The sequence below is a fragment of the Crotalus tigris genome, unplaced genomic scaffold, assembly GCF_016545835.1.
Source record: "Crotalus tigris isolate CLP2741 ecotype Arizona unplaced genomic scaffold, ASM1654583v1 scf7180000021948.665609621:419813, whole genome shotgun sequence".
NCBI classification, from domain to species: domain Eukaryota; kingdom Metazoa; phylum Chordata; class Lepidosauria; order Squamata; family Viperidae; genus Crotalus; species Crotalus tigris.
The window spans coordinates 25,954-39,870 of NW_024098774.1; the positions used below are offsets into that span (position 1 = coordinate 25,954).

A 13,917-nucleotide genomic window follows, 5' to 3' on the forward strand; every position below is an offset into this window, starting at 1 on the left:
GTTTGCCCTACCTGGAGATTTTCAAGCAAAGACCGAAAAGCCGTTTGCCCGGCCTGGCCTCCGAAGTCCCTTCCCACCCTGTTGTACTGTATTCTGAGTTCCATACTCAAAATAAGGAGGAATTTCCTGACAGTGAGAACAATTTGTCAGTGGAACTCCTTGCCTCCAGAAGTTGAGGGAGCTCCATCCCTGGAGACTTTCAAGAAGAGATTAGACTGCCATCTGTCTGGAATGGTCTAGGCCAGGGGTAGGCCACCTTGGCTCTTTTATGACTGGTGGACTTCAACTCCCAGAATTCCTGAGGCAGCCATGCTGAGGAGAAAGGGAGAGGTTTCCAAGCTGAGCCAGGCTGGCTCAGGAATTCTGGGAGTTGAAGTCCACCAGTCATGAAGGGGCCATAGTTTCCCTCATGCTGGCTCAGGAATTCTGGGAGTTGAAGTCCACCAGTCATAAAAGAGCCAAGGTTGCCTACTCATGGTCTAGGGCAGGGGTAGGCAACCCAAAACACTCAAAGAGCCACTTGGACCCGTTTCCCACCAAAAACAAAACACTGGGAGCCGCAAAACCTTTTTGATATCTAAAATGAAGATAACACTGCATATATCCTTTTTTACCTTTATTATAGGTGTGTGTTTGTGTGTGTGTGTGTGTGTATATGTATATATGTATATGTGTGTGTGTGTATATACACACACACACACACATATACACACACAAAGGTAAAAAAAGGATATATGCAGTGTTATCTTCATTTTAGATGTCAAAAGGGTCTCTCTCTCTCCCTCCCTATCTGCCCTTGGTCTGCCACTCCTCTTCCCCCCTCTATTTCTTCTCTCTCTCTCTCTTTCTGCCACTCCTCTTCCCCCCTCTATTTCTTCTCTCTCCCTCCCTCTCTCTCTCTTTCTCCCCCCCTCTCCTATCTGCTGCTCACCTGGCAAGCTTCAAGCTGTTGTCCAGCAAGCTCAGGGGTAGGCAACCTCGTCTCTTTTATGACTCATGGACTTCAACTCCCAGAATTCCTGAGTCAGCCTAGCTGGGCTAGCTAGCTCTCTCCTGCCCTTCCTGCTTCCTGCAGAGACGCAGCAAAGGGAGGAGCTCCGCCCGATAAGCTTTTCAGCTCCTCGGAGAACACTGTGAGTGCACGCTCTTTTACACACACACAGAGAGAGAGAGAGAGGGGGGGGGGGAGAGAGAGAGAGAGAGATTGAAGCAGGGAAGCGCAATTGCCTCTCTCTGTCTCTGTCTCTCTCTGCAAAGGCAGAGGAGGCTGGGAGCCGCAGGGGAAGGCTCAAAGAACCGCATGTGGCTCCGGAGCCGCAGGTTGCCGACCTGTGGTCTAGGGTCTCCTGCTTGAGCAGGGGGCTGGACTAGAAGAACTCCAAAGTCCCTTCCAGCTCTATTTTGATTGATTGACTGATTGATTGAAGTGGTCTAGGGTCTCCTGTTTGAGCAGGGGGCTAGACTAGAAGACCTCTGAGGTACTGCCCAACCCTGTTATTCTATGATCTAAATCACAGCAGTTGTTAAGCAAATCCTATTGTCATTAAGCGAATCGGCGTCCCCCATTGATTTTGGTTGTCGGAAGCCAGCCAGGAAGCTTGCAAATGGCCGTCATGCGAGTCCAGGATGCTGAAACCGTCATAAACATAGGCAGGTTGCCAAGCACCCACATTTAGATCGCACGACTGTAGGAAGGCTGCAACGGTCGTTAAGGATGAGGAATCAAAATTTTAGCGCCGTTGTAACTTTGGACAGGGATTTAAAGAATGGCCGTAAGGGAAGGACTTCCGTTACCATGTTTTCTGAGGCCGCCTTTCACCTCACAACAATTTGTCCCGGATAATCTGAGGCTTCCTGCCTTGGGTAGGGGGGGTTGGTCTAGATGACCTCTTGAGGTCCCTTCCGGCCCTAGGATTCTATGCAGCAGATTAAAACGTGGTTTGCCAGCTGGGGACGGGGCAATTTGAACCCTGTGCCAGCTGAAGCAGGGGGCGAAGATCGGGGGGGGGGCGATGCTGCGGGCAGCTGTACGTAGGAAAATATATTTTATTGAGTAAGGAAAAAAAGAAGGCAGAGGGTGAGTCCCAAGCCCCCTTGGCTGGTGGGCTCGGGGCTGGCGGTCCCTCCAGGCAGGCCAGGCCGGGCGAGGCCGTCAGTCACGCAGAGGAGCTGTCGTCGTCGCTGGAGGAGCCGGGCAGGAGCATCCGTGGCTGCTGAAGTGGCTGCCGTGAGCGCTTGGCCCGTCGGTGACGCGAGAAGAAGCGGTGTTTCATGACGGCTGCGGGGAGGGAGGAGATGGGAGGGAGGGAGGAAGGGAGGGAAGAAGAATATGGGAGGAAGGGAGGGAGGGGAGATGGGAGGAGAGGAAGGAAGGAGATGGGAAGGAGGGAAGACAATATGGGAGGGAGGGAGGGAGGAGATGGGTGGGAGGGAGGGAGGAAGGAGATGGGAGGGAGGGAGGGAGGAAGGAAGGAGATGGGAGGGGGAGGGAAGGGAGGAAGGAAGGAAGGAGGAAGAAGGAAGGAAGGAGATGGGAGGGAGGGAGGAAAAAGATGGGAGGGAGTGAGGGAGGAAGGAAGGAGATGGGAGGGAAGGAGGGAGGGAGGAAAGAAGGAAGGAAGGAGATGGGAGGGAGGGATCGTGAGGGAGGTAAGGGAAAAGGGTAGGGATGCTGGATGGGAGGGAGGAAGAAGGGAAATGGGAGGAGAGAGGAAGGAAGGAGATGGGAGGAAGGGAGGGAGGAGATGGGAGGGAGGGGGAGGGAGGGAGGAAGGAGATGGGAGGGAGGGAGGAAGGGAAGGGAGGGAGGAGATGGGAGGGAGGGAAGAAGGAAATGGGAGGGAGGGAGGGTGGAGATGGGAGGAGAGGAAGGAAGGAGATGGGAGGGAGGGAGGGAGGGAGGGAGGAGATGGGAGGGAAGAAGGAGATGGGAAGGAGGGAGGGAGGAGATGGGAGGGAGCGAAGAAGGAGGAGAGAGGGAGGAAGGAAGGAGATAGAAGGGAGGGAAGGAAGAAGAATATGGGAGGAAGGGAGGGGAGGAGATGGAAGGAAAGGAAGGAAGGAGATGGGAAGAAGGGAGGGAGGGAGGAGATGGAAGGAAGGAGGAAGGAGATGGGAGGGAGGGAGGAAGAAGATGGGAGGAAGGGAAGAAGGGAAGCAGGGAGAGAAGGAAGATGGGAGGGAGGGAGGAAGGGAAGCGGAGAGCAAAAGAAAGTTGGGAGGGAGGAAAGGAAGGAAAGGAGGCAGAGAAAAGGAAGGAAGGAGATGGGAGAAAAGGAAGGAGGGAGAGGGAAGGAAAGGAGATGGGAAAGGAAGGAATATCAGGAAGCAAATACGGGGAGAGAGGAAGGAAGGAAAGAAAAGGGACATGGGAGGGAAGAAGGAATATGCAGAAGGAAATAAGAGAAGGAGAGAGGAAGGGAGAAAGGAAGATGGGAGGGAAGGAAGGAAGGGAAAACGGGGAGGAGGGATGGAGGAAGGACAGAAGGAAGGAAGAGAAAGGGGAGAGAGGGAGGGATGCAGGAAAGAAGGAAACAAGTGAGAAAGGGAGAGAAGGAGGGAGATGGCATCAGAGGGTGGCACCAACTACCACCGGCCAGCCGATTCTGCCCTTTCCCTGATTCTGGAAAGCCAACAGTGCTGCCAGCATCCATTGGAAGATTCCCCCCGCCCCCGGTTGGTGGGGTCTGCAGTGGGGCTGAGCTTGCTAATTGGCTGCCCTATGAAGAAATCACTGGGGGGGGGGATGCAGGGGACAGTGGAGTGCTTTTTCAGCTGGCAGGGGCATTCTGGGAGATCCTCTCAAAGCAGCCATAGGTCGAGACGGACTGGTCCGGCTGGCATTTGCCGTGGCGCTCAGACGGCGCCCCCTTTTTACCACTTCCACTCCTGTCCTCAACACGAGCCGTCCTCCTCCACTTACGACCTCAACGGGGACGTTCAGTTGCTAACCGAAGCGGTTCCCGAGCAGCGTCCGATCTTGGGACCTTGCCAGCCACGGTCGCCATTAAAGCGAATCGCCGCACCGCTTCAGGCGACTCAGGCGGTCATTAAACCTCGACTCCATTGCAGTTGTTAAGGCGAGGACTCTTCCGCAAACGCTCCCAAATCGGGCGCAGCTGCCTCTCCCTCCCCCCTGGGGGGTCACACGGCCCTCCCGGCCCGGACTTACCAGCCACTGTCTCGTGCCCCTCCTCTCCGCCGGTCATCCAGTAGAGACTCGGCCCGCGTCGGCACTTCTGGTGCAGACGGGTGTAGAGCACGGCCAGCGTCAGCAGCACCAGCAAGAACGTCAGGGCGCTGGCAGCCCAGGCTGCTTCCTCTGTCCGGGGAGTGGGCACACGGAGACCCTCCTGCCCTGCCTCCAAGGCACGGGCTGCCACCGTAGCCCGCTGGCTGTCCGGGCACCGGCATCCGGCTTCGTGCGCTGCCCCAGCCTCCGTGGCTACGCTGGGCAGCGGTGGTTGTCCACCTGGTTTGGTGGCCGAGCGATGCTCGGGCACCTCACTGGCATCGCCCAGCTGATTCGGGGGGGTCCTTCGGGCCGGCTTCAAAGAGTCTTTCCCGTCGTGAAAGTTGGGCCGAGCTCGGCTCAAGAGTCTTTCCTCCTCCAGGGCACGGCCAGCTTTTTCTGCTAGTCTCTTGGTGCCCGTCGGAGCAAACCGAGGGAGGAAAACGGCGCGTCGAAGCCGTCCGTATGTCCGGAACTGCTGAACCGCTGGCAGCCTTTCCCAGAGGGGGAGTAGCTTCTGGAGGTAAAGGTTGGGGGGGTGAGGAAATGAAAAACAGATTGAGCCACATCAGGAGCCTTCAAAGTTGGCGACTTTAAGACTTGTGGACTTCAACTCCCAGAATTCCTCAGCCAGCCCTGAGGGCTGGCTGAGGAATTCTGGGAGTTGAAGTCCACACGTCTTAAAGTGGCCCACTTTGAAGACCTGAGGTACATTCTCGACTTACAGCTGCAACTAAGCCCCAAATTTCTCTTGCGAAGTGAGTCCGTCGTTAACTGAGTTTCGCCCCCTTTTATGACCTTTCTTGCTGTTAAGCGAATCACTGCATGGTTAAGCTAGTCGCACGGGTGTTAAGAGAATTCGGCTTCCCACCCATCCCCATTGACTTTGCTGGTCAGAAGGTCGCAAAAGGGGATCACTGGGACGTTGCGACCGTCATAAATAGGATCCAGTGGCCAGATTTTAATCACATGACTATGGGGATGCGGCTACGGTCGTAAAGCATGAAAAACAGTCACCAGTCGCTTTTTTCAGCGCCAGTGTAACTTTGAACGGTCACTAATTAATTCTATTCTATTCTATTCTATTATTTTCTATTCTATTTCCTGTTCTCTTCTGTTCTCTTCTATTCCATTCCATTCTATTATTCTATTCTATTATTTTCTATTCTATTCTATTATTTTCTATTCTATTCTATTATTTTCTATTCTATTTTCTGTTCTCTTCTATTCCATTCCATTCCATTATTCTATTCTATTCTATTCTATTCTATTCTATTCTATTCTATTCTATTCTATTCTATTCTATTCTATTTTCTATTCTATTTTCTATTCCTTTCTTTGTTCTATTCCATTCTATTTCTTATTCTATTTTATTTCTTATTCTATTCTATTCCATTAATTTTCTATATTCTATTCTATTCTATTCTATTCTATTCTATTCTATTCTATTCTATTCTATTCCACTGATTTTCTATATTCTATTCTGTTCTGTTCCGTTCCGTTCTATTCTGTTCTGTTCTGTTCTATTCTATTCTATTATTATTTTCTATTATATTCTATTATTATTTTCTATTCTATTCTGTTCTGTTCTATTCTACTTCTATTCTATACCAAACATATCTCATTTCCTTCCCCGTGACCCCCCAAACTGTTCTCCCCCCCCATTTTACCTGCTGTGCTGGGCACGCACCTCTGCCCATCGCCTTCTGCAGCCACCGATGATGGAGGTGCGTCTCCCACCCAGGGGCAGCGAAGGCCACTTCGACTTTGGGGGTGTGCAGGATGGTGCCCCGGGGGATCCGGGCAAGGGGCTTGAAGAGAGAGCGGAAAGAGGGGGGGGGTCACCCATTCCTGTCCCCCAAGGTCTCAACGAGAGGAGCCCTCACCCACACTCTGGGGAGGGGGACAATGGCCAAAGTGGGCAGAATTGGGCGAGGAAGACCTAGTTAAAAGCAGGGAGGAACAGAAGGACGATGGGGAGGGGAGAGAGAGTTGGCCTCCTGGTAAAGACACCGCCCCCATTTGTCTGAAATGGTATAGCCCAGGGGTAGGCAACCTTGGCTCTTTTATGACTCATGGACTTCAACTCCCAGAATTCCCGAGCCAGCCATGCTTGAGGGGAAAGGGAGAGTTTTCCAAGCTGAGCCATGGATGGCTCAGGAATTCTGGGAGTTGAAGTCCACCAGTCACGAAGGAGCCATAGTTCCCCCATGCTGGCTCAGGAATTCTGGGAGTTGAAGTCCACCAGTCATAAAAGAGCCAAGTTTGAAGATCCCTGTCTTAAAGCCTCCTGGCTGAGGAATTCTGGGGGTTGAAGTCCACGAGTCACAAAGGGGCCATAGTTTTCCCCATGCTGGCTCAGGAATTCTGGGAGTTGAAGTCCACCAGTCACGAAGGAGCCATAGTTCCCCCATTCTGGCTCAGGAATTCTGGGAGTTGAAGTCCACCAGTCATAAAAGAGCCAAGTTTGAAGATCCCTGTCTTAAAGCCTCCTGGCTGAGGAATTCTGGGGGTTGAAGTCCATCAGTCCTAAAACGGCCAAGTTGGAAGGCCCCTATCTTAAAGCATCCTGGCTGAGGAATTCTGGGAGTTGAAGTCCACGAGTCATAAAAGACTCGGAGACTTGCCTACCCCTGGATAGAGTTTCCTCCCTGCGTGGACTTCAACTCCCAGAATTCTCCAGCCAGCTGTTTGAGGCTTTTAAGATGGGTGGGCCAACTCCCAGAATTCATAGCTGGCTGGAGAATTCTGGGAGTTGACGTCCACCCATCTTAAAGGTTCTCCAGCTGAGAAACGCCGCTTGAAATAAAGTGCAATCTGCTCTGAGAAGAAAGGATATCTGTGTGTGTGTGTGTGTGTGTGTGTGTGTAATAGGATTATTTGCATAGGAGTTGGAAGATTTGAAAGCCCTTTTCCCAGCCCTGATGCCAGTCTCTGGCTTTTGGGCAGCTCCTGATTTTGGCTTTTGGGGGGGGATGGTCTTTCTCAAAGAGGGGGGGCGGGGGGTGGGCTTTGTCCCCGGGGAGAAGCGTGCCAAGGCTCAGCCCCCTTGCAACAGATCTAGCTGGACCCCTGGCATCTCTGCGGGAAACAGGTGGCACTGCCAACTTGGCTTGGCAAGTTGGGAAGAGACTGCGACTGCCAGCTGGGCAGCCGCTGATTGGTCCAGGGCATAGAAGGAGGGTCTTTTGGCTTTGCAGGCAGCCAATGGGGAGGAAGGGAAACGCCCCCCTCCCCAGACATTTCAGAAATACAAGCAGAAAACAAAGTCCGGTAGGCCAGCAAAAAAGAACTCGGTCGCTGGGTCTTAAAATCCACCTGGTTTATCCAGGAAAGCCCAAGGGGGTACACGAACTGGGCAGGTGGCTTGGAGAATTTGGGGGTGTTTTTCTTCTCTCCCAAAAGTCCTGCTTGGGGTGCCCAGAGGAAGAGGCAGCAGTGGGGCTGGTTAGTGGTCTGAAAGCCCCCGTCCCCCCTCCACCTCTGAATTAATTCCTAAGATTCCTTTGGGAGGTTGGATACTGTTTTTAGGCTTTTAACGTTTTGTTTGTACACTGCCCAGATTTCCTCTGTGGGGGAGGTGTGTGTGTGTGTGTGTGTGTGTGTGTGTGTGACAGAGAGAGGGAGGGCAGGTAGGCAGACAGATAGAGAAATAAAAGAAAGAAAGAAAGAAAGGAAGGAAGGAAGGAAGGAGAGAGGGAGGGAAAAGAGAAAGGGCGGGAGAGAGAAGGGAGATAAAAAAAAGAGAAAGGAAGGACAAAGAAAAATGAAAGAGAGAAAGAACGGGAGAAAGGACAGAGAGAAGTGAAAGGAAAGGAGAGAGAGAAAAAGAAAAAGGAGAGAGATTAAGGGAGATAAAGAAAACAGGAAGGAAGGAAGGAGAAAGAAAAAAGGAAGGAGTGAAAGAACAGGAGAGAAAAAAAAGATAAAAGAAAAATAGAGAGAAAAGGAAGCGAAAAGGAAGGAAAAAAAGGAATGCAGGAAGGAGAAAGAGAAAAAGGAAGCAAAAGGAAGGAAGGAATGCAGGAAGGAGAAAGAGAAAAAGGAAGCAAAAGGAAGGAAGTAATGCAGGAAGGAGAAAGAGAAAAAGGAAGCAAAAGGAAGGAAGGAATGCAGGAAGGAGAAAGAGAAAAATGAAGCAAAAGGAAGGAAGGAATGCAGGAAGGAGAAAGAGAAAAAGGAAGCAAAAGGAAGGAAGGAATGCAGGAAGGAGAAAAAGGAAGCAAAAGGAAGGAAGGAAGGAAGGGACCCCCACCCAAAGCAGACAAGCGATGGGGCAGGGCTGCTGGGTGGGTGGGGGGGGGGAGGAATGGGGGCAGGATAGGAGGGGCTCAGCCTGGGTCCGCCTACTCCTTTGCCCCTCCCCCCTGTCCGAACCCTCCAAGGGCGGGGCTGAAGACGCCCCTCGGGCAGAAGCTCCGAGACCAAGCCGGCCCCTCCCCCCCCAACGCCCCCCCCGCCTAAACGGCCCCTCCCCCTTCTCAGGCCCACTTCTGTGGACAAGTATCTAGTCCTCTAGGGGCTGTCCATTCCATTAGCCGATTTGTAAAACGGAAGGACCACGTGGGTACAGCAACGTGAGGATTCTCCCGGTCTAGAAACCCTGGGTCACTTGAGGGCATCCATACCACCCCGGACACTTTTCCCGGGTGTGTGTGTGTGTGTGTGTGTGTGTGTGTGTGTGTGTGTGTGTGGGCTCCACCTTCCCTGCAGTGGGGAGGCGGGGGGAGGCGCCTTTCCTTCCCCCCCCTCGGTCGCCCTTACGCTGCCTTCGCCCCCGAATAGAATAGAATAGAATCTGGAAGGGCCCTTGGAGGTCTTCTAGTCCAGCCCCCTGCTCGAGCAGTGAGATCCCTCTCCCGTTTCAGTCCAGTCCTTTCTGAAAAACCTTTGCTCCGCAGGACTCGCAGGAGCCCCCATCCGGGCTGCCCGACAGGCGGAGCGGGCCCGCGCGACACGTGGCGGCAAAGGTCGTGGGAAAGCAGACATGTCTCTTGCTCGCTCCCCGGGAAAGACCCCCGACCCGGAGTCCCGCAGGGCCTCCTCCGCACAGCCGCGAAGCCCCTCCCGGGCCGACGCGAACCCCGGGGGGGGGCTGCCCCTTTCCGTGGAGGGGGGCAGAGCGACGCCCCCTCCCCATCCGCCTCCGACGCCCCCTCCTCACCTGCCCGCCGCCGTTGCCCGCCAGGCTCAGCACGAAGAACAGCAGCGGCGCCCCCGGAGGCGGCCGCGGCTCCCCCATCGGGCCTGGCCGCCCCCTCCTCCTCCTCCTCCTCCGGGCCGGCCGAGGCGGCCCCACTGCCCGGCCCTGCCCAGCCTAGCCGGGGCGGAGTCGGGGCGGGTTTCCCCTGCGGGCGCTCCGCTCCTCCTTGCTAGACTGGAGTACAATGCGAAGGGGTGGAAAGATACAAAATGGCAAGAAGGGACCTTGGAGGTCTTCTAGTCTGACCCCTTGCTTAAGCAGGAGACCCCCTACGAGGCGGAAAGATCCCAACAGGATCGGAAAAACCGAGAACTAAGAAGAAATGTCCTTGACAGTCAGAACAATTCAACAGCGGAACTCCTTGCCTCCAGAAGCGGTGAAAACTCCCACACTGGAAGTTTTTAAGAAGAGACTGGACAGCCATTTGTCTGAAATGGTATATAGAGTTTCCTGCCTGAGCAGGGGGGTGGACTAGATGACCTCCAAGGTCCCTTCCAACTTTATTATGATTATTAGCAACCTGCCTCCAGAAGCTGTGAATGCTCCAACACTAGAAGTTTTTAAGAGACTGTACAGCCATTTGGCTGAAATGGTATAGGGTTTCGTGCCTGAGAGGGGGGGAGGGGTTGGACTAGATGACCTTCAAGGCCCCTTCTGACTTTATTATTATTATATATCACCACCTGCAATTTTGCAAGCCTCCTGCCAGGTGGACGAGATCGGAGACCGGCTTAACCAGAGGGGCCTTTAATTCTGGGACAATTAATAAATGAGGAGGATTTAATTTTGCGACAATTCGTAGTCACCACGATGCAAAAAAAGGATGCTGAGACTCTAGAACAGGGGTGTCAAACTCAATTTCACTGAGGGCCGCATCAGCATTGCGGTTGCCCTGGGGGCGGGACTGGGTGGGTGTGGCCAGTGGGTGCAGCCTACTGGGTGGGCGTGGAGTGGGTGTGGCCTATGGGTGGGTGTGGCCAGTTTATTTATTTATTTATTTATGAGACTTATATACTGCTTTAAGTGCGAGCACTCTGTAAGCGGTGTACACCAGTAAGCAATGTATATTATATATATTTACATTGCCCCCAACAATCTGGGTCCTCATTTTACCCACCCCGGAAGGATGGAAGGCTGAGTCAACCTTGAGCCGGTGAGATTTGAACCGCTGACCTACTGAACACAGTGGGACAGATTTGAGGGTCTCTGGCAGAAGGGGGTGGGACTGGGGGAAGTGCCAAGGCATGGTCCACTGGGGCAAGTGCCAAGATGGCCACCACAAAATCGTACATTGGCTCCCGGCCGGCCTGGGCCAAGGCAGCAGGGGCCGTTCCTCACTGTTTCCAGGATGGCTTCGCGGGTCACATGAAACCACTTTGCGGGCCGCATGCGGCCCCCTGGCCTTGTGTTTGACATGTCTGCTCTAGAAAGAGTGCAGAGAAGAGCAACAAAGATGATCAGGGGGCTGGAGGCTGAAATATACAAAGAACGGTTGCAGGATCAATGTCTGTCTAGTTTAGCGAAGAGAAGGATGAGGGGGGACATGATAGCAATATTCCAGTATCTCAGGGGCTGCCCCAAAGAAGAGGGAGTCAAGCTATTCTCCAAAGCACCTGAAGGCAGGACAAGAAGCAATGGATGAAAATTAATCAAGGAGAGAAATTTCCTGACAGTTAGAAGAACAATTAACCAGTGGAACTCCTTGCCTCCAGAAGCTGTGAGTGCTCTTCTTTTTAAGAAGAGACTGGACAGTCACTTGTCCGAAATGGTGATGTCTTTCCTACCTGGGCAGGTCCCTTCTAACTGTAATTCTGTAAATAATTATGTCCAATTGGTCTGTGGAATAAGACATTCTACAGTTTACAATCCCAAATGGGATCAAGTGACATTGTAGTTCATTAGGAATCAAGTGCTTTTTATACTATTATTTATTAATTTTTGATGCCATCCTTCTCGCCTATAAAGCGACTCTGGGCAGCTTAGAGATTATAAAAAGACATCTAGAAAAAGAATTAAAATGTTACAATTACGTAATTAAATTCTTAAGTTTCCTTCCTTCCTTCCTTCCTTATCATAGAATCCTAGGACTGGAAGAGACTTGGAGATTTTCTAGTCCAATCCCCCTGCTCAAGCAGGAGATCCTATAAATAACCATTTCAGACAAATGGCTGTCCAGTCTCTTCTTTAAAACTTCCAGTGTTGGAGCATTCACTGCTTTTGGAGGCAGGTTGTTCCACGGGTTAATTGTTCTCACTGTCAGGAAGTTTCTCCTTAGTTCCAGGTTGCTTCTCTCTTTGGTTAGTTTCCATCCGTTGCTTCTTATCCTGCCCTCAGGCACTTTGGAGAATAGCTTGACTCCCTCTTCTTTGGAGCAGCCCCTGAGATACTGGAAGGCTGCTATCCTGTCCCCCCTAGTCCTTCTCTTCATTAAAGTAGACATTCCCAATTCCAGCAGCCGTTCCTTATATGTTTTAGCCTCCAGTCCCCTAATCATCTTTGTTGCTCTTCTCTGTACTCTTTCTAGAGTCTCAACATCTTTTTTACATCGTGGTGACCAAAACTGGATGCCGTATTCCAAGTGTGGCCTTACCAAGGCCTTGTAAAGTGGTATTAACGCTTCGCTTGATCTTGATTCTACCCCCGTTAATGCAGCCTGGCACTGTGTTGGCTTTGTTGCTCTTCTCTGCACTCTTTTTTTTCTAGAACGGGGGTCTTCCAACTTGGCCCTTTGATGACTTGTGGACTTCGACTCCCAGAATTCCTCAGCCAGCGTGCATGCTGGCTGAGGAATTCTGGGAGTCGAAGTCCACAAGTCATCAAAGGGCCAAGTTGGAAGACCCGTTTTAGACTCTCAACATCTTTTTTGTACGGTGGTGACCGCAACTGGACGCAAGACGCCAAGGTGTGGCCTCAACGGGCACTTGGCAAAGACTTGGTGAGAGGGAGAGGCAGGACCCCCCTCTTCCCCCCCTCATCCGGCCTCAACTCTCCTTAAAGCCCCCACCCCAACTCAGATTGCAACTGTATCTTCACGTTACAGATCTGGGGCACTTCAAGACCCCCCCCCCCACAGGCCCCATTCACAGAGAGGATGGTCCTGCTCTGGGCCTGGGGGCTTGGAGGACCAGGGGACCTGATCCAGGTCAGTGGCAGCCCCCCCCCCCACACACCAACCTCAGGAATCACAAAGCCACAATTTCGGAAGATCCTTGACTGTGGGTTCACTCTGGCCCAGGATTGGGGAGGGGAGAGCTGTGGGAACATCAATGGATCAGCTTTTTTGCACCCCAGGGCAGTGGGTCACCCACCCGACGTGGGTGGAAGGCAATTTTTCTTTCAACAGTTTGAAAGTTTGGGAAGAGTTTGGGTAGGGGGGCGTCTTACTGAAACGTTTTAAAATTTGAAGCCCGCTGCCCCTCGGGCTCGGCGCTTTAAGGCCTGCAAGATTCTTTGGCCAGCTCTGGCAGAGGCCCCAAAAGCCACAGCGTGCCTTGGCAATTGTGTGTTTGTGTGTTTTTACAGCAGACCGTGGTCCCCAAATGTCTCCAACCACCGGGATGAAGAATGGGAGAAAAACCAAGATGCAACACTGGGTTTTGCAGCTGCAACGAGGGAACCACAATCTGCGGGAAGACCTTGTGTCGGTTGCCACAACGGTGGGGATTGTTTAGACGGCCCAGGTGTGCCAAGTCTTGCCCTTTGAGAACGAACCCCAAAGTGCCCAGCAATTCAGTAGAATCAATACGGGCACCGTCTCCCAACCAGATCAACTTTTTCAGAAAAATCTTTGGTTTGTACAAACTGGAGCAGACCAGCTAGCTAGCTAAATACGTGCAGAAGGAACCCAGCTTGTAAACTAATGTACTATTAAGTGGAAACCAGCTAGGAAATAAATGGAAAATTCTTGCCCTCCCCCACAAAAAAAAACCCCTTGAGATAAAAGTGGAAAGACAAAATAAGAATTATCAACAGAAGAGACGATTTATGCTCTGGCCTGAATTGTTGGGATCCTGGGTGCTCTCTGAGCTTGGTGGTTTTTCTTGCAGACGTTTCATGACCCAATTAGGGAAAATCATTAGTGCTGGAAGGAAGGAAGGAAGGAAGGAAGGAAGGGAGGGAGGGAGGGAGGGAGGTCTGTGGGGTCCTTGGTGCTCTCTGGGCTTGGCTGTTTCTTGGAGACGTTTCCTGACCCAACTGGGCAACATCATCAGTTCTAGAATAGGAGGAGGACTGGTCCTTGGTCCTCTCTGAGGTTTGGCTGTTTTCTTGCACATTTCATGACCCAACTAGGCAACATCATCAGTGCTAGAAGGGAGGAGGAAGAGAGGACGACTGTGGGGTCCTTGGTGCTCTCTGAGCTTGGCTGTTTTCTTGCAGACGTTTCTTGACCCAACTGGGTAACATCATCAGTTCTAGAAGAGGACTGTGGGGTCCCTGGTCCTTTCTGAGCTTGGCTGTTTTCTTGCAGACATTTCATGACCCA

At 52.2% G+C, this 13,917-nt stretch overlaps 1 protein-coding gene across 1 annotated transcript; it reads right to left on the reverse strand.

The window, feature by feature from the left end:
- Positions 1–2,028: 2,028 nt before the first annotated feature.
- Positions 2,029–9,564, reverse strand: TP53I13 (tumor protein p53 inducible protein 13). The gene is made up of 4 exons (XM_039319035.1): positions 9,396–9,564; positions 5,902–6,042; positions 4,172–4,748; positions 2,029–2,278 (listed from the first exon to the last, which is right to left on the reverse strand). The coding sequence occupies exons 1-4, from the start codon at positions 9,471–9,473 to the stop codon at positions 2,157–2,159; spliced, it is 918 nt and encodes a 305-aa protein (XP_039174969.1). The 5' UTR covers positions 9,474–9,564; the 3' UTR covers positions 2,029–2,156.
- Between the last annotated feature and the right edge of the window lie 4,353 nt (positions 9,565–13,917).